This window comes from Typopeltis vanoorti, chromosome 9 (assembly GCF_054136105.1).
Source record: "Typopeltis vanoorti isolate ZY-2024b chromosome 9, IOZ_Tvanoo_1.0, whole genome shotgun sequence".
NCBI lineage: Eukaryota > Metazoa > Arthropoda > Arachnida > Uropygi > Thelyphonidae > Typopeltis > Typopeltis vanoorti.
Genome location: NC_143557.1, coordinates 108916375 through 108942471, shown reverse-complemented (window position 1 = coordinate 108942471; position 26097 = coordinate 108916375). Strand labels below are relative to the sequence as shown.

At 34.9% G+C, this 26097-nt stretch overlaps 1 protein-coding gene across 1 annotated transcript in view; it reads right to left on the bottom strand.

Moving 5' to 3' along the window:
* Positions 1–2231: 2231 nt before the first annotated feature.
* LOC150103408 (thyrotropin-releasing hormone receptor-like) overlaps positions 2232–26097 on the bottom strand; it is a 79848-nt gene continuing 55982 nt past the window's right edge. Inside the window, exon 2 of the mRNA XM_090398470.1 lies at positions 2232–2582. Within this exon, the coding sequence (XP_090254596.1) occupies positions 2232–2582 (351 nt within the window). The remainder of the gene's footprint in view (positions 2583–26097) is intronic.

Below are 26097 nucleotides of genomic sequence, written 5' to 3'. Positions count from 1 at the left end.
TTACAACATATAAAATAGAATTATCGTTTAGCTCAAAATATTTGTGGCTGATTGGCTAAATTCTACCAATGGAAATATACAAATTATTCACAGTTGATCGTCCGTGTTTAATGAATCAAATCTGTAGAGATGAAGAGCTAAAACATGTTTATTAGGCAGTTCTATTGTGTTGCATTGTACTGGTCCTACTTGCTTGCTTGATATCACTCATTATATAAACGACTATCCTAATATGTCCCTTTAGTTCAATACATTCTTGTGCCGTTTCCGACGTTATGATAATGAGCTTGGCAAAATGCCAAAACTCCATTACGTCTGCATAAATGTAGAATATTATTCTATTTAAATAGGCTTAGTTCAACTGATAATAGTTTATTCAATGAGAAATTTCTTTTCTTTTTTCTTTCTAATAAAGTAAAAAATAAATGGAATTTAAAAAAAAAATCTTACAGAATAGCAAAAATGAAAATCAAAACCTTATAAAAGTCAGTAGTTTATGCCAAATCTGAGCTTTCTCACTAATTAATATCAATGAGTCACGGAAATTCGAAGCCCTTTTATAACTGGATACTTGCGAGTTTTTATCGATGGGAAAGGGTTTTCGCGTAGAATGGATAAATGTAGAGCGGTTTTATAAGCGTTGTTGACAAGTTGATGGAAAAATTAATTAGGAATCGTATCTCAGGCAGACTTGTTAAGCAGAGTAGAGAATAGCTTCGTTAAGGAAATTGATTTTGACATACGTGGTAATGATTTTTTTTTTTTCTACGAATCGGTTAATAAAAAAAAAAAAAAAATAGAATACTTCGGTGGCTCAATGGGATCGGTCTCGATTTTCACATTATTTCTCTCACTGAATTTACCGAATAAATGGCTCCAATTAGGTATTAATTTTGAATTTTATTTATTTATTTATTTTTCGTGAGTTCGGTAGGGAATTAATTGGCAGGTAGATGTCAGAAAGAAATGCTTAGAAAGAATTATTCTGACGAATTAAGGATTCCTTGTTTAATAAGATTAATGATTTAAGTTTAAATATTAAGAGTAAAATGTCTCTGTTTGCTGGTGAGAAGGATCGTCATCTTAAAAATGTGAAATAATGGACAGGGAAGTGTAGATTATAAGTAGATAAATGCAGGAATATGCAGTATAATTAAAAAAAAAAACACGTAGTAAAGCTTAGAAGATTGTAGGTTAAATTAAAAACTTCACTTGGTGGAAAAAAGAAGGTATGTCGCTTTTAAAAAGTCTCGGACGGCGCCATATTTGATTACGGCTGCCAACATTGTTTATTTACTAAAATTGAAGGCGTTGGTATTTAGCGAATAGATGACTCGAGCGTAAACGCGCGCGTGTGTGTGTGTGTGTAAGATTGTATCATAATAGGTCAAGAATTCGTAATTTGAACACTGTAACATAGGAATGGTTGTACATAAGTTCTAATTAACCAAATTTCACTTCACGCCATTGCCATACTAGGCGAATTTGTATCTACTTGTAAAAAGATAATGATAATGAATAATTCCTATTTACGATAAAAAGATATACAGTAATAATAAACATAATATATCAACTTTGTTTTGTGTAATACATTTATTATAACCAGTTATGTATACAATATCATCAAAGAATACAGAAGTTGATGTGGAATACTGATGGATCCAGAGAAAGACTTCATGAGTGTACAGTATGGTAAATATTATCAGAAGACAGAAATTGGTACTGAAATATTGATGGATCCAAAAGAAAGACTTTGTAAGTTTACAGTATATAAATATTTCTTTTACAATTAGTCGTTCAAATATAAATATTAAAGTTTGTTTCAGAAACCAACCATAAATATAAATAGTACACTTTGTTTTACAATCCGACATTAAATATAAATACTACATTTCTTTTTAACAGTAGATCAATGAAATATAAATATTATACTTTGTTTTTTAATCAATCCGACAAATATCAAAAGAAAAAATGATTTTATTGGAGAGAAATTTTGTTAAGTTGACTCATAGTTAATAGATTTGATGTCCTTTGTTGCGTCGCTTTCAAAGATGTCATTTTTTTATTTTTATTTTTATGTTTTAAATATTAGATATTTGTCTCACATCTATGTCATAAATATGAAACATATTTCATCATGGTTATAAATAACACATCGTTACATTAAGATGCATGCATGAGATTCACAGAGTCAACAATACCACAAGACTGGTTTGACAAATTTCATATCTTCATATGACTTGCTGCAATTGTTCGACATTACAAGAAGTTGTGCGAGACACTTGGGTAGCCAACGTATGGGTTCTACGCGACCCTACCACACTGATATAAGGACCTCTGGCTGTATAGTCATCTTTTTCACAAGAAAGCATTCGCTTGAAGGCACGTCGAAACTTGACAGACATGGCATTGTAGAGGATTGGATTGATGGCACTGTTGATAAAGATCATGGTCTTACAGAACATAAGGTACCACAGTTCCATGTAGCGATGTTTGGCAAAAGAATTGTATACAACCAGTACACGATATGGAAGCCAGAGCGTGGCGAATACGGCCACCACTACAACCAGCATCTTAACAACCTACAAAGAAATAAAAAAAAAAAAAGGAAACAAAAGGTAAATATAATTATAAAATGATAGAGTTATCCTTTAAGATTTTATTTATTTATTGCTTTGAATAAGAATTTGTCCAAATAACTAGGTTTATAGCTAGTGGATAAGAATGAGATCTTATTTGGATGGAAAGGATAGCAGTACAGGAAAACCTCGCTTAACACGATTCGATATGCGCGATAATCAGTTAGCGCGATTGAGTGAAATGATACCATTTCCCGCTTTAAGCGAGTGATTAATCAGTTAACGCGATTTTTTTTTACGTTATGCGAAATTTTACGTTACGCGAAATTATTTGTGGCCAATCTTGCAGCGAGCGGAAAAGTTGGAAGTCGTTAAGAGACATTAAAGTGGCGCTAGTAATACAATGATTGTGCGAGACCTGGGATGCAGCGAGTGTACAGTTTGCACTATATTACATAGGAGTACAAAGATCACTATAAACAAAAGCCATTTACTGATTGAGATGGAGCGTCTTCTGTCACTCCGGATTGAGGATTATAACCAACAAAGAATACCTCTTAGCACAGGGGATATTCAGGAAAAAGCTCTCAATATTTTTACCTCATTGAAAGAAAGCAAATTTCAAGAGGAATGTGAAAGCTTTAGGATGGTTTGACCGTTTCCGTTTTAAAAATCGAACTGGACCGCATAACGTAAGAATAACTCGGGAATGTGCTAGTGTTGATAAAGATTCTGCGGCCAAGTTTCCCGAAGAATTGCAAAGGATAATTCAGGGTAGTGATTTTGACGATCGGCAAATAGTCAACGAAACTGGTCTCTTTTGGAAGCATATGCCAACAAAAACTTTCCTAGCTTAAACTGGAGTATCTCATCCAGGATACAAAGTATCTAAAGATCGTCTTACGCTCTTATTAGGAGGCAATGCAGGAGACGACTTTAAACTCAAGCCTATGTTAGTTTATCGTGCTCAAAACCCAAGATCTAACATTATTGAAGAAATAATTGGAAAAGAACTTGGATTTAATGAACTGGATAATGAAGATGTGAGAAACTTGCTCGATTCCCATTCCGAACATTTAAGCGGGAATGATCTCCTTCAACTAGAAGAACAGCGTGCGTATGAAGAAGCAGATAAGGAGTGCGAACAAGAAGAGAATGTTACGACTAAGGTGTTGGAAGTTTTTTCCCACTTGGTTAGATTATAAATTATATATTTAGTTTAATCGTTTATCCAAGTGTAAGCAAACAAAGTTTGCTCCTGAAGTATCTTCAGGATTGGGGAAACCTTGTGGTAAAGGCGGACTGAGTTCACATCACTTGCCTTAATATCCCATAATACAAAGCACATATCCTTGCGGACATGTATAATGCTATGCATTATGGGAAGGGTCACTACCCAGACCGGTTTCGACCTTTATTGAGGTCTCTTCAGTGGGAGCGAGACCTAGAGGTTATACCAAGGTTGAAGCAATGCAGAAGTCATATTTTCGTATACGATTAGCCAAAAGGTGTCACACCTTATTATTAAAATACTCTGGATTATACATGTCTGCAAGGAGATTTGCTTTGCATTATGGGATACTAAGGAGAATGATGTGAAGTCAGTTCACCTTTGTCACGAGTTGCCCCAGTCCAGATAATACTTCGGGCGCAAACGTTGTTTGCTTACACTTGAATAAAGGATTAAACTAAATATATAAGTTATGTACGGCTAAGAAGCGAACTGAAAAGAACTTCGGCTAGTTTTCAATCATATTGAGTATGCTAAGGAAATTTTGTTTGATGCTGATCCTGATATGGAACGAAGCTTCGAAATCTTGATAAAGCGATCGCCAGCTATCGCAAGATGAAAAAGTCGAGCGTGATTCAAACATCTTTACTTATTTTATTTTATTTTTTGGTAAAAAAAAAGCAGCTCAATCAAATGTTTAGACAATTAAGCAATTGATTTTTATTAACTTTGACGATTTTATCCTCTAATATAGCTTATATTGTACTTTTGTTTTTCAAATTTACGCTAACTGATGGATGAATGATAACTATTCCTATTTTATTGCATTTGCTTAACGCGATTTCGCTTAGCGCGCATTAATTGATGGATTAATTAATCGCGTTAAGCGAGGTTTCCTGTATTGTATTCTCTCAATCTAAACAACCGTACAGATGAACTCCGTATCTTAGGCAGGAGCCTAAATCATATTTTCATTATTCCAAACAAGATAGAAAAATGATCAAGGAAAGAAGTGGCTACCGCAGTTTTTCTTCAACTTAGGGAAAAGCAGTGGAATTATGGAATAAAAAACAGTTTATCTTTCGCGTTGAGAAAGATGCGTTCCTACAAGTTATTTCTCCAGGCAAGAATGACAAACCCACTAGGGAGTTTCGCAGATATCTGGATATTATAATAACGAAAGGAGACAAAAATGCTGTTAATCACAGACAAGATTGTTTAGGGTCTTGTAACAAGAGCCACGAAAGTGCCTTTGAGAGGCACTGCATAGAAAAAAAGCCGGCGAATATCGACAGATACACATCACTAGACATGTAAGAAAGGTATCATCAAAGCACTGGTGTCTAGAGAAAAATAGAATCATTAACGACGACTCTCTCTCTCTCTCTCTCTCTCTCTTTCTTTCTCTCGTACACACACACACGCACACGCACGCACACACACACACACACACACACACACACACACACACACACACACACACACACACACACACACACACACACACACACACACACACACACACACACACACACACACACACACACTATGTAAACTGCTTCGAACATTATGATATGTTCTGTCTTGAATGCTATGATAAGTTTTTTTTTCTTCTTCGTTATTAAGCTCAGTACAATGGTTCCCATAATTTCACAGAATTTTTTTGTTGAATTGCGCAGACAAATAAAAAAAAAAAAGAAATAATGAGTTACCAACAAATGATAATAAAGAAGTGCTGTACTCTTTTGTTAGGCACCTAGACATTGGGGGAAAAAAAATAGATATCAACTTAACGCGATTTTCATTTTTTTTTTCTTATTATTATTCAAACATCAAAATTCGACTCATTTGTGGAAATAAAATGACCAGACATTTGCATATTACAAATAAATCTAAAAGTATTAAATAAATAAGGAGAGAGAGAAGGATTGTTTTCTAACAAGGGTTATTTTGAAAGCACAGTTCAGTAGACTTACAACCAAAATAATATGAAAAAAAGGAAGCCTAAATAAAACCACTCATTTTATTAATTATTGCTATCTCTTTATTATTGCAATACTATCAACCCTAATTCAAACATTTTCATTCTTAAGTTATTTATTGTTAATAATAAAAATATGTTAATAAAGATAGCATGTAAATAATACGAGAATTGCAAAAAAGAAATAAAAACATTTTTATAGAAAATACGCATGTAAGGTTTTTTTTTTTGGGGGGGGGATAAGGACTTAAAATAAATCCCTATTTTTTTCCCCTCGAAATTTGAACGTTAAATTAGATTTTCTCTCCCACGAATATTCTCCATCTAGGCTGTGTTACAGCACGTACGGCTCGGTTATAGATTTCCGGCACTTTGATACGAGTCTACCATAATTGAAAACACTACAGGGATACGTACAGTATTGGAATGTGAAAACTGGGAATTCCAAGAAAGATTTCGATGAGAAACTTATAAAACTGAATTCCTTACATACTGTGGATAATTCACAATTCCCAGTGGCAGTTACAAAAGCCGAATATCTGCGTTCCCAAGATTGAATTGATTGCGTTGACTTTCTCTGAAGTTAGTAAGTACAATGTGTGTTAGCAGATCGTATGTGTCCTTCAGAGAAAATCAAAAACTAATTTATACGATAAACCACTATTCCAGAGAGAGAGAGAGAGAGAGAGAGAGGAAAAATAATGAGCTTATCTGGTTTCAAACAGAGGCCTCTAGAGAGAATTAATACTAGGAAATTGCGCACAAAGAAAAAGAAAATTATTGTTAAGAGTAGCAATTTGAAATTGGAAATATAAGTTTCTTAATGATCGTTTGATTCAAAAGGGAATTTTAGCATATGTCAAAAGAGATATTTTCCCGGAAAAACAATACTGCAGATAATTTAAATAAATCACATTTCTCGTAAAATTAATTTTAAATCAATTAGCAAAAATATTAAATAAAAATATACCAGCTAATTTAACGAAGTTTAGATATATTTTTGCAGTAAATGTTTTGCATGTATTTCAATATTTGTATTGATATCTGCGTACACAGGTTTTCAAAACTATCAACTAGCATTCGAAAGAAAATAAACATGCAACATTTATACAGAAAATCATCAATCTTTAACCCGATCTATTTCTGTGGCGGAAGAATATCATCAATCACTAGCTAAACCATTTACTCGGTATGTAATAGCAAACGACGTAGCAAAAGACAACTGCTTGCGCGCACTCTGGTTGTAGTTATCATGTTATATAAAAACACTTTTTTTTTTTTTTTTTGATTTTACAAGGAAATAGTAAAACAAAACATAATAATTGAATACGACAAAATCCAAAGCGAAAATCAGCAGTTAAAACAGAAACAAGTATAGTAAGATGGTATAAAATTAAAATCAGGTGTAAGCAAGAGCTATACAATATCTGCACTCTTCTATTATTCACTATTCTATTATATATTTCCATATAATAGAATATATTTCCGTATCATAGGGAATGAACTCAATAAATGTATATGATTATAAAATATAAAAATTATGATTATGATTATTAAATGAATATTGTCATCATTCAAAATAAAAATCAATGTGGTCTTGTGAGAATATAAAAATAGAACAACAAACTGCAACTATTTAGTCGAATAATGTAATACAGAATATTTGAAATATTTTGTCTTCTTTCAAATATTTTTTGTTACTGTTTCCATTAATTTGCTTGTTGTTTATTTCAGTTATATTTGCTTGTTGTTTATTTCAGTTATATTTGCTTCTTTAATTTCACTCTCCTGATGAAGTATACTGTAATGTATACGAAACTAGTACAGGTTTAAATTCAATAAAATAATTGGTCAACAAACAGTCTTCCATGTCGAATTTATACTGACTTAAATGTTTAACAAGAAGTGTATGTTTTTGAAATCTTATGAATGAACTTGCCTTTGTGATTATAATGTTATCTCATCATAAATGATGTCGGTATTTATATCCTTATCCACACTTTTATTATTCTATTGTATCTGCATATGTTTCAAAAGAGTGTTATTATTTCTTTTTCCATTTCAACTTCCAGTCAAACCGTTTTCAAGGATAAATTCTCTTTTGGGTAAGAGAATTTATCCTCGAAAACGGATAGACAAGAGAACTTTTGGAGTCCTAAACAAATCGATTTTTAGGAGCATTCTTTAAAACCTCCGAAGGAACTTCAAACTTGGATTTTTTTAAAAAATAAAGAAAAAAACTGATTAAAACCGTCCTAACTTTCTCCAAAATATTCTCTTTGTTGGCAACAACTTGCACGACAGCTAAATGTGAAATTATTAAGAAAGAATTAACAACAAATATGCCTTAAAGGAATAAGTGTCAGAAGGATCATTAATAATACTTTTAAAACTGATTTAACTTTTTTGTTTCATGAAGATATTGTTTTGTCGTCTTTGGAGATGAAGTATATTTATTGATCGGGGGGGGGGAGGGAGAGAGAAAGAGAGAGAGAGAGAGAGAGAGAATTTTTGACTGTCTGTGAAAAGTGTATTGATGGTAATAAATAATAGTATTGGATAATGAATTTTGATTTCGTTAAGCTCTTGGTAATATCTCTCCAGCGATGCACCTGCATCTAAAATTAATGAAAAATAGGGAAAAAAGGAAGCTTAAGAAACTATGTTTAAATAGAGGAACCTCCACGGCTCTCAGGCGGTTTCAACAATACCCTTCGGTTGAAATAACCTGGATTTAAGTCCCGTCTAGGACGCGAAGAACTGTTATCGGTGCTTTTTAAATTAAGGTGAGTTACCCAGTCTCGTGCGGAGGTGAATGGATTTATTATCCCGGAAAACGGGATGAAAACCTGTTTTTTCCTGTTCCAGTGAAGCATTCTACTGCAAGAGGTGGTATGATTTCAGATGCCCATTCCCCAAAGAATTAATAGGACAATCGCAAACATCCATTCTTATGGCGGGATTCGAATCCCACAGCCTCTTTGCTGGAGAGCGGATACTCTAACTAACTAAAAACGTCAATTTAGTTTTTCAGGAAAAAACTAAATTGACGTTTATAACTAAATCATCAGTATTCATTATAATTTATAATTGCTCACATTCATAAAATGAATGCATTTAAATTTTAATTATCACCGTTATTTACGCGATCGGCCCCCTCACTTTCATCATGCGATATATTTGAATCTTTAGCGACAATGCTTCTGTAATTAAATTAATCATTTCTGGCGAAATCACGTTCCAAGCTTTCAAATTCCAGTTGCACAACAGTTCTAATGATGGTCTCTTAATCTTAATCCATGTCCACGCAATCCAAGATCGAATAAAAGTCGACACTCTCACTCCCAAATTTTCTCTGCTGGTTGCTTCCATCTATGCATTATGATTGGTGCGATATTAACAAAAGATCGCGCGACTCAATGACAAAGGAAAGCCGACGATTGTTGAGTTGAAATGCTGATTCTCTTCGAACGAATTCCAAAATATCTGAAACTGCCATAACAACATTCGCTACCTATTTATAAAAGTTTTAAATTTTTTTTTCTTCTCGTGTGCGAACTATTTGCAAAGGTTTTTAATTTCTTTTTTCGTAAAGCAAAATCAGGGGCGCGAGGTATACGCGAAGGCGAGTTATATTCCAGTAAATACCGTATATAATTTTTGTTACTCGAATAGATCTTTATATTATTATTATCATCATCATCATCATCATCATCATAAAGAGAGCCCTCCAGGGAGTCAGGAATTCATCGAGGGAGGCCACATACTACACGCACCAGCTATCATACGTTTTCTTGAATTCATTCAAAACATGCAATGGCAATCCATTCCAATCACGCACCACCCTCTGAGAGAAAAATCTAGTTATTCTTAGCGGCATTCATTCTCAGCTTCCAATGATTCCCTCTTGTCCTTTTCCCACCCTCCATAAAATGAATAATTTGATTAACTGAAATCCTGTAGGTAACTTTCAGAAGTTTGTAAGTATCAATAATATCGCCCCATTTTCACCTGTTTGCTAGTGTCTGCAGTCACACAAATTCTAACTCCGTCTTCATAATCAGTATTCCACAATCCTGATATAATTTTGAACACTCTCCTTTGTACTCTCCAATATATCAGAATCACAATGGAATCCAGGAGACCAGACTTGCGCACAATAGTCCACGTGAGTCTTATCAAGGCCTTGTAAAAAGGCAAAATGACATCCTTATCTTTACATATGAACGTTCGTTTCAGCATTGCAATTATCTTTTGAGTTGTATTTGCAGTCTTTGCTATATGGGCCCCCTGAACTTCAAATTCCCATCTACTAAGACTCCAAGATGCCTAGCCTCATCAGTTTTTTCTAGCGTAATCTCACAAATATAATACGACATTGGATATGTCATCACGCCGAAGTGAATGACTTTATATTTATTGACATTGAACTGACATCCATTTTCTCAGACCCACAATTCCAGCCTATTCAAATCATTCTGCAAAGACTGCATATCAGCAGCATTCCTGAATACCCTACCTATCTTTGCATCATTAACAAATAGCTGCATGTCGCTTGTCAAATCCTTCCCAATATCATTAATGTACAGATTAAATAACAGTGGACCAAGCAGTGATCCTTGTTGTACGCCACTGTTTACCTTAAATCTTGCAGACTCACATCCTTTTTGATACACCTCCTCTTATCCACGCTAATATTCTAGAACACAAACCCATATTCACCAATCAGAGCTGTTGCAATTTATGCAACAGTCTTCAATGCTGTATTCTGTCAAAAGTCTTACAAAATCCAAAAGTATCATGGCGTATTCATTTCCCTTGTCAAGTTCAATGGTAACATTGCTATAGAATGTGACCAAGCTGCTAAAACGTGACCTTCTCTTAGTAAACCCATGTTGCTCATTGCAAAATAAAGATTCACTGTCAACCCATTTCTGAATGCAAGCCCTGACCAATTTTTCCAAAATCTTCATCACCACTCCTGAGATGCTAATTGGCGATAGTTGGATACATCGGGCTTTGCACCACCCTTGTGCAATAGAATTACCATACATTCTTTCCATTCCTGAGGAATCTTCCTCATTCTGAGACTCATATTAAACAGCCTGGTCAAAGGAACGGCCAGTTCAGCTGAACATTCTTTCAGCACACGTGCTGATATTCCATTAGTCCCTTTGCTGAATTCTTATTGCTTGTGCAACAGCTCTAATACCTCGGCCTCATACCTGAGATCCTTCATGCAGTGAAGAATTAAAAATAGTAGTGATTTTTAAATGTAGATCTACACGCGATCTACATTTAGAAGAGTTATTCTTACATATTCGTTCTTTCTTTGACTTGCAACATATCGGTAGAATTCTTGTGGGTTGTCTTTAGCACTCAGAGCCAGTTTCTTTTCACACTCCGACTTTGCTTTCCGTACAACAGTTGTGATTATTCTAGCCTGTTGCTTATAATTTTCATAATGCACATTCTCCTTATGCACACGGTATTCCTTTTACATCATCATTTTCTTAAAAATATCTTGCTTAGTAAGATCACAGATCCATTTGACTCCTACTCTATTTATTCTTCGAACTCTCGGGACACATTCTGATATCGCATCATTTAAATATTGTTTAAATGCTTCCCATATATCTCGATATTCTTTCCATCCAGCAACCGCTGGTATTTCACTCCACTGAACACAGTTTACTCCTCAGTTGGTCATAATTTCCTGCTTTGTAGTTCAACATGTAACCTTTTCTGAATAAAACATTCATAAACTTAGTCACTTCCCAAGTGAGTACCGCACGACCACTGTCACCAACCGGAGGCAGAATAGTTACGTCTTTAACTAAAACACCCTCTGACACTATAATCAAATGTAACACTCTTTGACCTCGAGTTCCTTCTATCACATGCTGCTTGAGGAAGTTCTCCACAACAGCTCAATAAATGCATTTTTATTCTTCTCGTGAGATTCTACTGCTACCCAATCAATATTTGGATAATTAAAGTCTCCAATTATGATTACTCCTTTCGCGCTCACCTTTTCTATTTGGTGATGCATTTCTTCATCACCAGCTACCGATCCACCAGGTCTGTAACAACACCCCACTATGTCATTTGTCTTGTTAGATTCCACCTCACACCAGATGGCTTTAAACTCACTGCCACGTGAAATATTTTTAGTAGTATTACTACAATCATAGGTCTCAACTCTAACTGGATTTAAGTCATCCGATATCATTAACAGCATACTCCCTCCTCTCTATCCTTCCTAAAAACATTGTACCCGTTATACTCGATACCAATTAGTACGAGCATGTCTGATTCTGATAGCCAGGTCTCACTAATGCCTGCAATCTCAGGTCTCAACATATTGACCAAGGCAACAAACTCTACCCCTTTGTTTCTGATACTCTTAGCATTCGCGTACAGACATAATAATCTACCTGCATGTTCTTTTGTATACTCCTGTCTGCAGTCTGCCTGGCACATTGGACAACTTGCAGATCTCTATTCTTCTATAGTGTCTTATACATGCAGACATTTTTGCACAAGTCAGATGGGTCCAAACCGGACGAACACAAAGTTGAAATCGTTCTCTCCTCGTCAACATTTCCATGATAAAGCCCATTCCCGTCATTAACAACTTATATAGCATTGTCACACCTACACTCACATTCTCACTATTCCTCCGTTTATAATTCAGTTTCCCTGACTCTCTGTGTTAGATCTCATGCCGGTTGTTAATTTTTCTAGGCTCCTGATACCAAACGCATTCAGGTGTAGGTCGTCCCTTCCTCCGATACAAATCCAGTCCTCCTTCAAACTCACTCCACACATCCAAAAACTCGCATCCATTCCTTCTACACTGCCTACGCATCGAATCGTTTGCCATCATAGCCCTTCTTCGTCATTTATTTTTATCACATCCAGGTAAAATACTGACGACTTCACTTTCTCACTCTTCACTCTCGTTAATTTTTTTAATTATATATTAATTATATATATTAACTAAAATTAAAACTAATTTATTTAGAAAGTTTTTTATTATTATTAAAGAAAAAATATTCTATTTTGTCTACTTTGCAGCTACTCACCAGCTAGAAAAATCAACCCCCCGCCCCACTGGCTAGTGGGCATGAGTATTTGTTTTACCCTGATCATGGTTACTATATTTCGATTTGTTTTCTTTCGTCTCAAAATTCAATTTTTTCCCTAAAAAAACAAATAAATTCTTCCCTCTTTTTTACATCAACTCACACACGAGAGGTTCCAAATACCTATAACACAACAGTGCCAAGTATGGGCAAATGGTTAAGAAAAGGAAGGAACTCTATTAACAAGGTAGTGGAAAAGCCTGGAGCTATACCGGGGGGGGGGAAGCTGTTGCAAAGAACAGAGGTAGATAATATGAAGGAAGGAGACGACGAGATATTTGTCCCATTACATTTCTAGATATTGCTGACAACGGTTGCAAAACTATATTACATATTTCCTATTTCATCTCCCTTGGAAGCTTTGAAAAGTATTTATGCACACCAACTACAATCTCTGTCGGAGGTCCTTTTATGTTTTTTTACCTTAGAGAAAAGGCTTTTATCTGCTGTAGTCCTTTTAGTCAAAGCTTGTTTGATTTCAGCATGTTTATAAGACAAAGCGACCAAGTTCTATACGAGATTGTCTCCAAGTCGGGATTTGCATTCAGGGAATAGGGTTTTCTGCCAATAAATAGAAGACAAAGCTCTCCCTTTAGTAAACATTAAAATTCTACACGTACTAACATCTGTGAATTATCAACAGTATAACAACCTTTAGAAAAGATTTTTATCCAAATCCTATTTATAAATAACAAAGTCGGATATCTTCGCTGTTGTCAAGGTACGAGTATTGATCTGTGACATTATTATTTCGGAAGTGTTTATGCTATCCTATATTTCGACACCTTTCTGTTCTTGGGAAATGTTACGGAAGTGAGAAGAGCTACAACCAACAGATGTAAAATTCGTAGTTATTATTTTCTTATTCCAATAGGCCTTCTAAATCTTATATATCAAAGGTGGTATATCTCACATATCAGTTATTATATGATTATAGAAATCAATTACTCTTTGAAGTCGCCAAAATTATTCATAATCCTAAACTTCTACCTCTAAATATTCCTGCAGAATTGAAATCTTTGTACAGTGTCTTCAAATATATATATATATATATATATATATATATATATATATATATATATATATATATATATATATATATATATATATATATATAAAAGAATAAAAACCCCTATGCGTTAATTAGCAGAGATCCAGAGTCAGCTTAACAAATTTAACACCTTATTATATAAATATTTTTGATTTATCCTGATACAGTTCGAAAACTAAGAACTCATCATGCAAGTTAGCTAAGAATTTATAGACTCCTTAAGTTGCAAAATTTAAGTTTCTTTCAAATCTCCTTTTTCTCTTCTTTATCTTGCCATTCTTTTGCTTATAATAAAAATGCAAGCGACTTTATCTCAAAACTTAAAGATTTTTAAACTTGATTCTACAGATTTATTAGTTAGTTTGTTTCAACATGGCTTCATTTTTTACTAATGTTGCTCTAGTTGGCATCCTAGAATTCTTATCATCAAGGTTTCCATCAGATATTTCAGAACTTTTCAAGTTCGTCATAATTCTGAATATTTTAACTGGAACGAAAAAAATTGAAGGTTCAAGAAGGAAATGAATTCTTTCTTAACTTTTACCTGGAATAACTGCAAGAAACAATTTCACATTTAATCCAAAACCTTCCATATCGCTTCGCTATTGGGATGATATCTTTGCCTTTTAGAATGAATCACGTCAACAACTAGAAATCTTAACAAAATCGGAACGTTCATTACAGAATCAAATTCACTATTGGAACTTGAATCAAATGGAACTACGTTTCTTAGGTATCTTTATAAAAAATGAATTAGTTGGTTCCATATCAACATCTCCCTTTCCTAAACGTATCTTCTCAGGTTGGTATATCCATCATACTTCGGCTCACTATCCCTCACAAAAATATGGTATTTTTAAATACGAGTAACTTCATCCAAGAGCTCATATGTTTCTCATCCGAACTACTTCAAATCAAAGAAACAACGGTTATAATATAATCTTCACAAATAGAAAAGATTAACAATTGTTATGAGTCGGATCAAATCTCCATCCTGCACATTAGAGGCATTTCAGAACACATGTTTTATATCTTCAAAAAGTTCAATACCTCTACCACATTCAAGCCTATTCATTCAATCAGCTTTGCGATGCCATCTCCAAAAGATAAAATTCCATCTATTCTGCTACCTATAGTGTATTCAGTCCCTACTCTGGACAAAACGATCTCTTTCTATAGGTACTTCTTAACATCAATCTTACATTACCTACAAGAAACGTAATTAGTTTGGTCTGGCAAAAACATGAAATTGCTAACACTAGCATTTCCTTTCGTAAACGTATCTTCTCAGGTTGGTATATCCATGATACTTCGGCTCACGATCCCTCACAAACAGGATCCTCACCACAGGATCCTCTGGAATGACACTAAATTAATACACACACGTACACATAAATACTGTCTCTTAAAAGAACATCTTGACATCCTTCTACATCACCCTAATATCACCTAACATCACCCTTCCATTGACCTTAACAATGGAATTTCCATGCCCAAACTCTGGGAAATTATCAAGAACTATACTTGTTAATGTTATATAATTAATGTGTTTCTTTAACTATATCAATTCTTATTCACATGCACACACACACACACATTTCGTTTGATCCTAACGTTATTGTAAAATATACCGTGGCATTCGCTAGCTGTTGGACATTTGAACAAAGATTCAAATCACTTTTAGCAGCTGGAGTTTGGTAATTATGGAGAAATGTGCGTGGATTTACTGAAATGATAATTTCCACGGTTATAATCTAGCTGAACAGCAAGGTTATTAAGGTTACTCAGGTCTACGGGTTAATAGCTGCAGATGTCCTGATTTGGAAATCCAATAAACATCTAAAGTGGCATGTTACATTAATCAAAGGTACAATTTATGAATCCTAAAGTAAATTTGATAGAGTTTGATTCTTAACTGGGTTACTACAATGTTTTAGGTCGACTTTCAAGAGCTTTCCTAATAATTTGAATCGGATAACTTCCCAGTAAAGGGAGAAGGCAGAACGATGTAAACAGTAAGCTGAAGTTTAGGTGATACGCAGCAAAAGTTATTCGGAAAACTATTGCCATAAATAAGATAAATAAATCACATGATTAAGATATTGATCAGCATACATCTAGAACACGCGACAGATCTGGTATCTTGGATATTTCGGAAATAATAAATTAACAAAATAAATAAATAATTAATTAAATAGTGTAAAAGTAATAAACTCATTTTAAAACGTACTTTTTATAAGGCAAGTGATTTGTCTGAACTCGCTGTATGGATATGGAATACAACTTACTTGATTTCGCATACAGGGACGGACTACATGCATTGTCATAGGGAGATAGCGAGGTTTTTCTCCAGGAAACTGAGGTTTTTTCATCCCTGTACTAACAAATCGGCCTTCAGAATACACGCAATTTACAGACAAAAACGTATACTGTTTGTGGTGGTGATGGGCGGTAGATGGCTTTGATAGTAATTGTATATAGTAGGAGAATAAAGTAGTAGTGGAGACGGTTAGATGTGTGTAGCGGAGTGGAGTAGAATGCCCTTTCTCGATGAGTCCTTGGACTCCTCTGAGGTCTCGCGTAATAATAATAATAATAATAATACTCCCCCAAGGAACACGGAACATGATCAAAATTAAAATTGCTAGTGTCATTAATTTTTCCTCGTTTAATAGATTAAATTGCGTATTTATCTAAACCAAATTCCATTTTGATATCCTGACTGAAAATATGAACTATGTTCAGTAAAGAGTCTTATTTGCTGGGTCGATTTTTCATATAGCTTCAAGTCATCCATGTACAACAGATCCATGCCAAGTTTAAGTTAGTTTTTCGTCTTTTCGAATTTCTGAAAATCATTTTATTAATAAGAATCTGGTCTTTTGTTCCTCTAGATTTTTGGAAAATTGTCTTTTTGTTCCACCGTATAAATCTGATTATCTGATAAGTAGTGGTAAATGGAATTTGCTATGATTGACGTGAACAACTTAAGCATAGTTGGTAGGCATGTTATTGGACGATAGTTACTTGGCTCCGCACCCTTATTTATGTATTTATTCGTATGGCACGAATAACACAACATGCAGTACAATACACTCCCACTTTAAAAACATATAAAATTAAAAGCCAAAAGTCATTTTAAAAAACAATAAAATTAAATGGTTACATCCATATTGGTCGATAGTTCAGAGCTTCGGGTGTAGCACTTAAAATGTCCAATTTATCTTCTGAATATGCTCTGAGATAACATTGAGTCACAATATGGTCCGCACCCTTATCTTTCATGAAGAGAAAAGTACGCCCAGATATCATTCAGTCTTCAACTGAGTCTGACTGCAACAAATAATTAAATTATTCTGCCATTCGACCATACCGAGTGGTTAGATATGGAGACTGAAAGAAGTGATGTTGGTTCTGTCGAAATTGCATATTTTGTACACTTTGGTTTATTATTGCGTTATATGTTCTAATTTTCTGAGCAGTCTCTGTAATTCTTTGTTTTAGTTCTTCAGCAACTTCAGCAATTGTTTCGTTGGCCAAATTATACGTGTTAATCAGTTTGTTTTTGATGTTATTATTTTTCAACTGTCCTTCTTTAAAACTCTTTAAGTTGCTCAAATCAGCTCGACGTTTGTTGACTTTTCGTTCCAACCGGTTTTTCAATGGTGTAGATTGTTTGGTTCTCGGCTTTTGCTCTTTCGTTTTTGCAACCAAGCTTCACTGTAATGATAATGGCTGTGCTGTATAGGAGTTGATTTGTTTCCTTTATGCTGTCTGTTGTGATGGTTTTAATCACAGCATTTGCGTCCATAAATGACTTATACGGTCATTTATGGAGTTCATATGTTCCAATATCCCTGACTTCATTTTACACTGCCCTTCTGTCAAAACATTCTGAGGTATGTCGTCAGCTGGATGCTCACTGTGTTGAATTCCAGTTTGATATAGCTTGATTCTAGTTCAGCATTCTAGATCAGCAAATCTCCTGATGATTTGTTGTTATTGGAGTTTTTGGTTTATTACGCAACTCTTGCAGCTCAAGTTCGGTAAATATTTTGTTGCGAAAAATGAAATTCTTTTGGTCTATGAGTCGTTGTTGTGTTAATGCAGATTCTGGGAATTTTTGTTTCCAAATTAAATGCATACGCTTTCTAAAATCCCGTTTTTCTTGCGTTGATCTGTAAAAACATTCCATATCTTCTCTGTTTTCTTTTACAGTCCATTTTTTTATATTTGGTTTCTTCCAGTCGCTTTTCAGCTTCCTGTCCTGATTTGCCCAGCAAGGAGAGCTGGGTCCTGTAGCCCACTTGTTGCCAGGCAACAAGTGGGCAACAAGTGGGCCCTGTAGCCCACTTGTTGCCTGATGCTCAGGATCCCAACATCTGAAGCAGTCCTTGATGACCTGGGCTTCGTCGACTGATCCGGTATGGATTTCTTATATAATATATATTTAATATATATTTTCTTTTCATATATTTCGGAGAAATATATTAAAAGTAAATTCAGCTAACGAACACTATAAATACCTATGAATATTAGAAGCCAGTGATATTCTCTAATCGAAAGGTAAACAACAGGCAGCAGCAAGATACACCAAAATAGTTAGAAATATTCTGAAAACAAAACTAAATGGATTAAACACAATTAGAACAATGAATTCTTGGGCTATACCAGTGATCCAATACACAGCTGGCATAATAGATTGGACAAAATAAGACCTGGACAAATTGGATCGCAAAACTGGAAAATTAATCACTATGCATCATACATTACAACCACGAAGTGATGTTGACCGGTTGTAGCTACCGAGGAGAATAGGTGGACTTAGTCTGCTGCAAGTGAGACAGACTGTGGAAGAAGAAGAAATTAGTTTTAAAAAAGTTACATCGACAATAGCTGTGAGCAAATGCTTCAAGCAATAACACAAGATGAACTTCTAAAAGCAACAGGAAACAAATCCGATTACAAAAAGGAACAGCAAAATAACCGATATGTGAGCTGTAAAAGTAAACCCTTGCATGACCAATTTCTTCGAGATACTGAGGACAAAATTCACGTGAACAAGACGTGGCAATGACTACAACACGGATACATTAAAAAAGTGAAGAGAAGGATTTATTCCAGCAGCTCAAGAACAGGCATTACAAACTAATGAAAGCAAACAGTTTGAACATCAATAATAACAGCAAATGCAGATCATGCGATCAGAAAGATGAGGCTGTAGAACATCTAATCAGTGCCTGCAGCAAAATAGCTCAAACTGACTATAAATACTGCCATAATCAAGTGGTCAAAATAGTTCATGTATGCAAAAAATATGGCTTTCCTACTTCTGATAACTGGTGGCAGCATAAAATAGAGACAGTATTGGAAAACGAAACAGCAAAAATTCTCTGGGACTTTAGAATACAAAGTGATCGGCATTTGGAACACAATAGACCTGACATCACAATTATCGAACATCGACAGGTTTGGATTATCGATATTACAGTACCCAGTGATAACAACAAAGGACTGGAAAAAATTGCTAAATATCGAGATCTGGCAATCGAAGTTGGCCGACTGTGGCTTAAACACACCAAAGTTATCCCAATAGTTATCAGTGCACTTGATGCAACTTCAGAGAAGCTGTCCAACTATTTACAGCAATTACACATCAACAAAGTCACTCCATATGACATACAAAAAAGAGCATCACTTGGAACAGTCCATATTTTACGACGCTACTTGATGGGCTATTCTTATATTCTTGGGTTGAATCTGAATTGTTCTGTATCACCAGTCAAATTTTTATTTATATGATATCTTGTTTTGACTGTGTATCAATTATGTGAATAAAATAATAATAATAATAATAATAATAATAATAATAATAACAACAACATTAGTCTGGCATGAATTACGATGCTGGTATTTATTTATTTATTATCGAATTATAATCAACTTAAATAACTTCATCCGACTCTTCTGTTCTCAAGTTTAATATTTTTTATTCCGGTACCTATTTCCAAGTGTACAGAGATATTTTTTTTAGGTTTTTTTGAGACATTTTAATCAACTCACGTACAGACTAGACACTTGAGACTTCAAACACGTATCTTTTGTTCCAAAAGAAAAAAAAAGGGTGTGTGTGTGTGTGTGTGTGTGTGAGAGAGAGAGAGAGAGAGAGAGAGAATGTGTGTTATGTCACAAGCAGAGTAAATAGGAATTGAAGATGACAGGAGATTGCCAGTAATCTACTTAGAGAGCTAGTCTCTTCCATTAGCTGCTCAAACACGACCCCGGAGGCCCATTTTTCAAAGAGAACGATTAAAACGAATAGAGGTTACAATACGTACAATGAAAAAGGTAGAAAACTTATTTATTTATTATTACTATTTATTATTACTATTAATATTTATATGCTGAACTTGACGTTCAACAATTAATATCTTAATATCCGTTAGATGGCGTTCTATGTACAGGAACTATATTTCTAATAACAATATCGCAAACAGCGAATTGCCAAAAGAAAAACAAACTTTTCAAATTCCATGATTCCCGAAATTTATTTTATTTGAAATTTTTATTCATTTTGACATGAATGCAATGCTCTCAGCGTTTCTCCTCCTTTCAAAGTATATATATATACTTTGTATATACGAGTATGAAAGACATATTTAAGGATGTTATCGAGTTCGTTTTATCCGCTTTCAAAAATACGCCCTATTAAGGCTCTTTCAAATTTGAAAATAGATGAAAGTAGAGCCGACAACTAGGGTTACGAGAATAAGGTAGTTATATATATATATATATATATATATATATATATATATATATATATATATATATATATATATATATATATATATATATTAAAACATTAATTAATTTTTCTTTTATTTATTATCGCCGATAGATGTCGGTAGCAAATATTTTCAACCAGAGAGGGTAAATTTTAAGTTATTATATAGTGAAATAACTTGCAAGGAATTAATAAAGATATATATGAAAATAACAAGTAAAAATAAAAATCATAAAAATTATAACTATGCGTAAATAAAAACGAACTGTATTTATAATATACTGAAATTAAAGCGAAAATTTTAAAGCACTTACAGTGGCAAAATAAACGCGATTTACTCTAAATAAAGAGACACCAATAAGGTGACAACCACAAGTGGCAAAATTGATGATATAACATCAACGGCGAAGGGCAGAGCCTAAGCACTTCTATTGTCTTCTCTCGCGCGCGTGAGCTGAGAGTCGTGCGGTAATGTAGATTCCGGAAATAATATAGGCAGTCCGCAACTGGCAGTTTTTATTAAAGCAAGAAGCTAACGGAAACCTATCCTAGCAGCAAAAGCCTGCGTGTAGTTGATGGAGCGAATGATAAATTGTTTACGTGCTAAGAATGTGGGTTGAGCTGTGAGACGAGAAGCAAGAACGATAGTGACAAGAGATAATTCCGCTTCAGTAAGTTAATGAAGTTTAGCCAATAGGTGGTCCGGAAGTCTAGACTTCTTTGACACCTTTTTAGTGAGTGTTCCAATACGATCAAACCCAATACTGATGACATATAAAGGGTAGTAATGAAAACAAATAGGTATACCGTTCGTGACAAATTCATGCCATACAGAATTCGTATACACATTCGACCTGTAGACTGAAATAGAGGGCGCTAACAGTTATTTTGTTTATTGATATTCAATATTGGTAACCAAACGATTATCTTGCTGTTCATATGAAATTGTCAATAAGCAATTCGTCGCATTTTAACCTGTAGGTTAAAATAGAGGGCGCTGTTAGCATTCTGTTTACTAATATTCAAAAATAAGAAATTAAAAAAAAAATTTAGTTACTATTTTTGTCTGATAAATTCTCGCCAAATTTATTTTTACACATTCAACTTGTAGAAGCAGTAATGATTTATTATGTTTATTCACTAATGCTAGAAGTATTCGAAATAAGGGGAACGAAATTGTTGCTTTGCACGAGTCCCCCAAAATTGTTGGTATAAGTGAGACATGGTTAGATGACGATGACATCCTGACAGGAATAGAGATGAATGGATAGGATATTTTTCGTGAAGATAGACAGGGAAGAAAGGGAGGAGGAGTACTGTTAATGGTAGCAGATGAGTTGTGCCCATCTAAGGTGGAATTGCAAGGTGCAAATAGTGGTCACGGTTTTGAGGCCGTATGGTGTGAGGTAGAAGTTTACAGGATGAAATATTTAGTTGGGTGTTGCTATAGAACTGGTAATATGTAGGGTAATGAGAAGGAAATGTATATGCAAATTGGCCTAGCTAGCAAGAAACGAGTTATCATTATGGGTGACTTTAATTATGGTGATATAGACTGGAAGCAAGAGACTGCATCTGGGGGTAAAGAAAAAGAATTTTTGGAGTTTTTGAAAGATAATTACATTAGGCAGCACGTAACGGAGGGTACACGAGGATCAAGAGTATTGGATTTGATCATCTCATCAGATGATGCTATTATAAATGAGGTGTCCATTCTTCCACCAGTTGGTGAGAGTGACCATGAGGTGATCACGTGCAGGGTGACCAGTCATTCGAGGACGTCTGTTAGAAAGGGATATATGTGGAATTATAAGACTGGTAATTACGAAAAGCTCAGGAAACAGCTTGCGATAATAAATTGGAAAGAGGAACTGGATGGATAGGATATCAATGCTGCTTGGGCCATACTCAATAACTATTTGGTGGAGGCAATATCAGAGTGTATTCCAAGGGTCAAGAGGGTAAACAGAGTGGGTGTAAAATGGATGAATCAAGAGATAAGGTATGCAATATGGAAGAAGAAGGTATTATGGAGGAAACACAAAATGAGTATATATAACAACCAGTCGCATGACAAGTACAAAGAGCAGGAGAGGAAGGTGACTAGCTTGATAAGGGTAGCAAAAATGCAGTATGAGCAGCAGTTAGCTAAACCAAAAAAAATCCTAAGGAGGTTTTTCGATATGTCGCCAGTAGAAGAAAGAATGGTTATGGTAGAATGGGATTGATTGGTGAAAACGGAGGAATGGTAACCGCTGCGGAGGATATAGTTGAGATATTTAATGAGCAATTTCTAAAGGTATTTCATTCTTGCGAATGTGACATCATGCAGAACTTGAAAGTAGTGGGAGAGGAGGAGGAGGAACTGTTAGTAAGTGAACAGGAGGTATATGAGGAATTGAATAGACTTGATGTAAATAAGGCTGTGGGACTTGATGCTATTTCACCACGTGTCTTGAGGGAATGTGCCAGAGAGTTAACAACAGCTTTTGTATGTCTTTTCAACATGAGTCTCTCACTGGGTCAAGTTCCAAAAGAGTGGAAAGAGGGTAAAATGTTTCCAATTCATAAGGGAGGTGATAAGAGTAAGGCTTTGAATTATAGACCAGTCTGTGTGTTTGGAGTTGTGGTCAAGGTATTAGAGAAGTTAGGAATAAAGTTCAGAATTGGGTCGACAACAGAAAAATACTCTTTGATGGCCAGCATGGATTTACTAAAGGAAAATCATGCTTTAGCAACCTGCTTACTTTTTATAATAAAGTGACAAATGCGTTGGATAAGGGTATTGCATATACAGTGGTATATTTAGATTTTGCAAAGGCGTTTGATAAATTGCCACATGACAAGCTGGTAATTAAATTGGAACGGATGGGGCTGAACAGTAGATTGGTTGTCTGATAGGTATCAGCGAGTTGTCTATGGAGGAGCGATATCTCAGAAGAGGAAAGTTACTAGTGGTGTACCTCAAGGGTCTGTTTTGGGTCCATTGCTGTTTAATTTGTATGTAAATGACATCTGGAGAGGTCTGAATGGTGATGTGCAGTTGTTTGCAGATGATGCAAAGTTGGGCAGAGCTATCAGGAGTAGTGTGGATGCTGTAGCTTTGCAAGAGGACTTGAATACACTGTCTGAATGGGTAAATAAGTGGGGATGTCAATTCAATGTCTCAAAGTGTAAGGTTTTGAAATTTGGGAAGCAGAGATGGGATGTAAAGTACACAATCGGTGCGAATATCTTGGAAGAGGTAGAGGAAATGAGAGATCTGGGAGTGATTGTACACAAGGATCTAAAATTTCGAGGACATGTTACTAAAATAGTGAAGACAACACAGCGGATAATGGGAATGATGCAGAGGATATTCACTTGTAGAAGTAAGGATGTTATGGTTCCTTTGTATAAGGCTTTGATCAGGCCACATATGGATTACTTTGCACAGATCTGGTCACCTGGTTTTCAAAAAGATGAAATTGCGTTGGAAAAAGTTCAGAGGCGATTGACTAAGGTGGTTTCTGGTCTCTGGAATGTAGAGTATGAAGACAGATTGGCAAAATGCAATTTGCAGAAATTGGTGGATAGAAGGAGGAGGGGGATATGATTGAGACATATAAGCTGTTGAGTGGTTATTACCAGATTAACGTCGGGGGAGGGGGTTTGCACAGAATGGGTGAGGATAGCAGGAGAACAAGAGGTCATTCCTGGAAGCTGTATAAGGAGGGTGTGAGCAAGGGAGTGAGGAACAAGTTTTTTGCATGGAGAGTGGTGAGTGATTGGAATGCTTTGCCCGAGAGTGTGGTGTGTGCAGAGACAGTGAATATATTTAAGGCACAGTATGATAAACTGTGTGTATAACAGTGGACCTCCCACGATGAGTCTTTGACTCCATGGAGGTTTTTATAATAATAATAATAATAACTTGTAGAAAAAAATAGAGGTTTTTTAGCGAGAAATATGTATTTATAAAAAAAAAAAGAAGTTCGATTACAAAATTACGAGTATCGAACAGAATTTTCTAATAATTGTTTTACATATTACAAAAAAAAAATCAACATACGTCCTGTATGTCCTGTAGCCTAGAGGCAGATTCTCTAAATAGATATGCAGTTCAACGTTTTTTTTTCTAGCTACAGTTTTGCTAGTTAATTATAATTTTTTTTTTCAAAGTTTTGTTAATTGGCTGCCTGCTATTTTTTATAGGCAGAAACAGATGTTCCAAATGGCTTTCTTTTAGGAAAAAAAATGACGTAAGGAAGAAAACTTTTGCAACAGTCGAGGCAATTATCAAGGCTTGCCAAACATAAATAATGAGACTGATCTTATTATACTAATTAGTTGTTTAAGTACTTTTTTACTGCTTTACTAGCTCTAATGGGCTTGTTTTGTTCCAGTAGATTATATATCAGTGAGATATCCATACTTTGTCTCTCTCTAATTGGAGAAATGACAAAAAAAAGTGGATTGCATATAAATACTCTTGGTTATTAATTTTGCCTGCTCAGTGTTATTAGAATAAGAAAAGTATGACAAAATTCAATGCGTAGGCACTTGACGGAGAAAGGGGGGGAAAGAAAACAATACAGAAATAAAGGATAAAATACGAATAAAATAGAAAATACGAATATATAAAACGAAGATCTCTGAGACCAGTTGACTGAACGTTGCCTGGATGAAGACTTGAAAAAAATTGTTCATCCTCAGATCTTAACGGATTTAAACCCAAATGTTGTTGAGCAAAACACGTGCTGATTGAAGTAACACTGAATCAATTTAACATAAGAAACTATCTTAAAATACTGTTGTATAAGTTACACAACGGTATTTCTAACTCATTTATGACATAAACTGGAATTAAATAAGGACTCAATTCGCTAACGCTCAATTCGTATTAAATGTATTTGTTAGAAATACAGGTAACTAGCCCTCATATAACGCGGTACTTATACAACGCGGTTTCGATATTACGCGGTCTAAAATTATAGTAACCCTTGTTGAACGCGGTACTTATACAACACGGTTCCGATAAAAACACGGTCTACAAATTGTAGTAACCCTTTATCTTTTCATATGTTTTTCACCGCGCGACTTAAAAATCAAATTTTAGCTTCGTTAAATTTGTGTCTGCCTGTATTGCGCATGTAATTACCGCGTTCAACAAGGGTTACTATAATTTTAGACCGCGTAATATCGAAACCGCGTTGTATAAGTACCGCGTTATATGAGGGCTAGTTACCTGTATTATGCGAATTTATATTAGGGGAAATACTCTTTAGCACGCATGTACCTCAATTGTTTACCGTATAAAACGTTTATTGTTGAAAATTGTCCT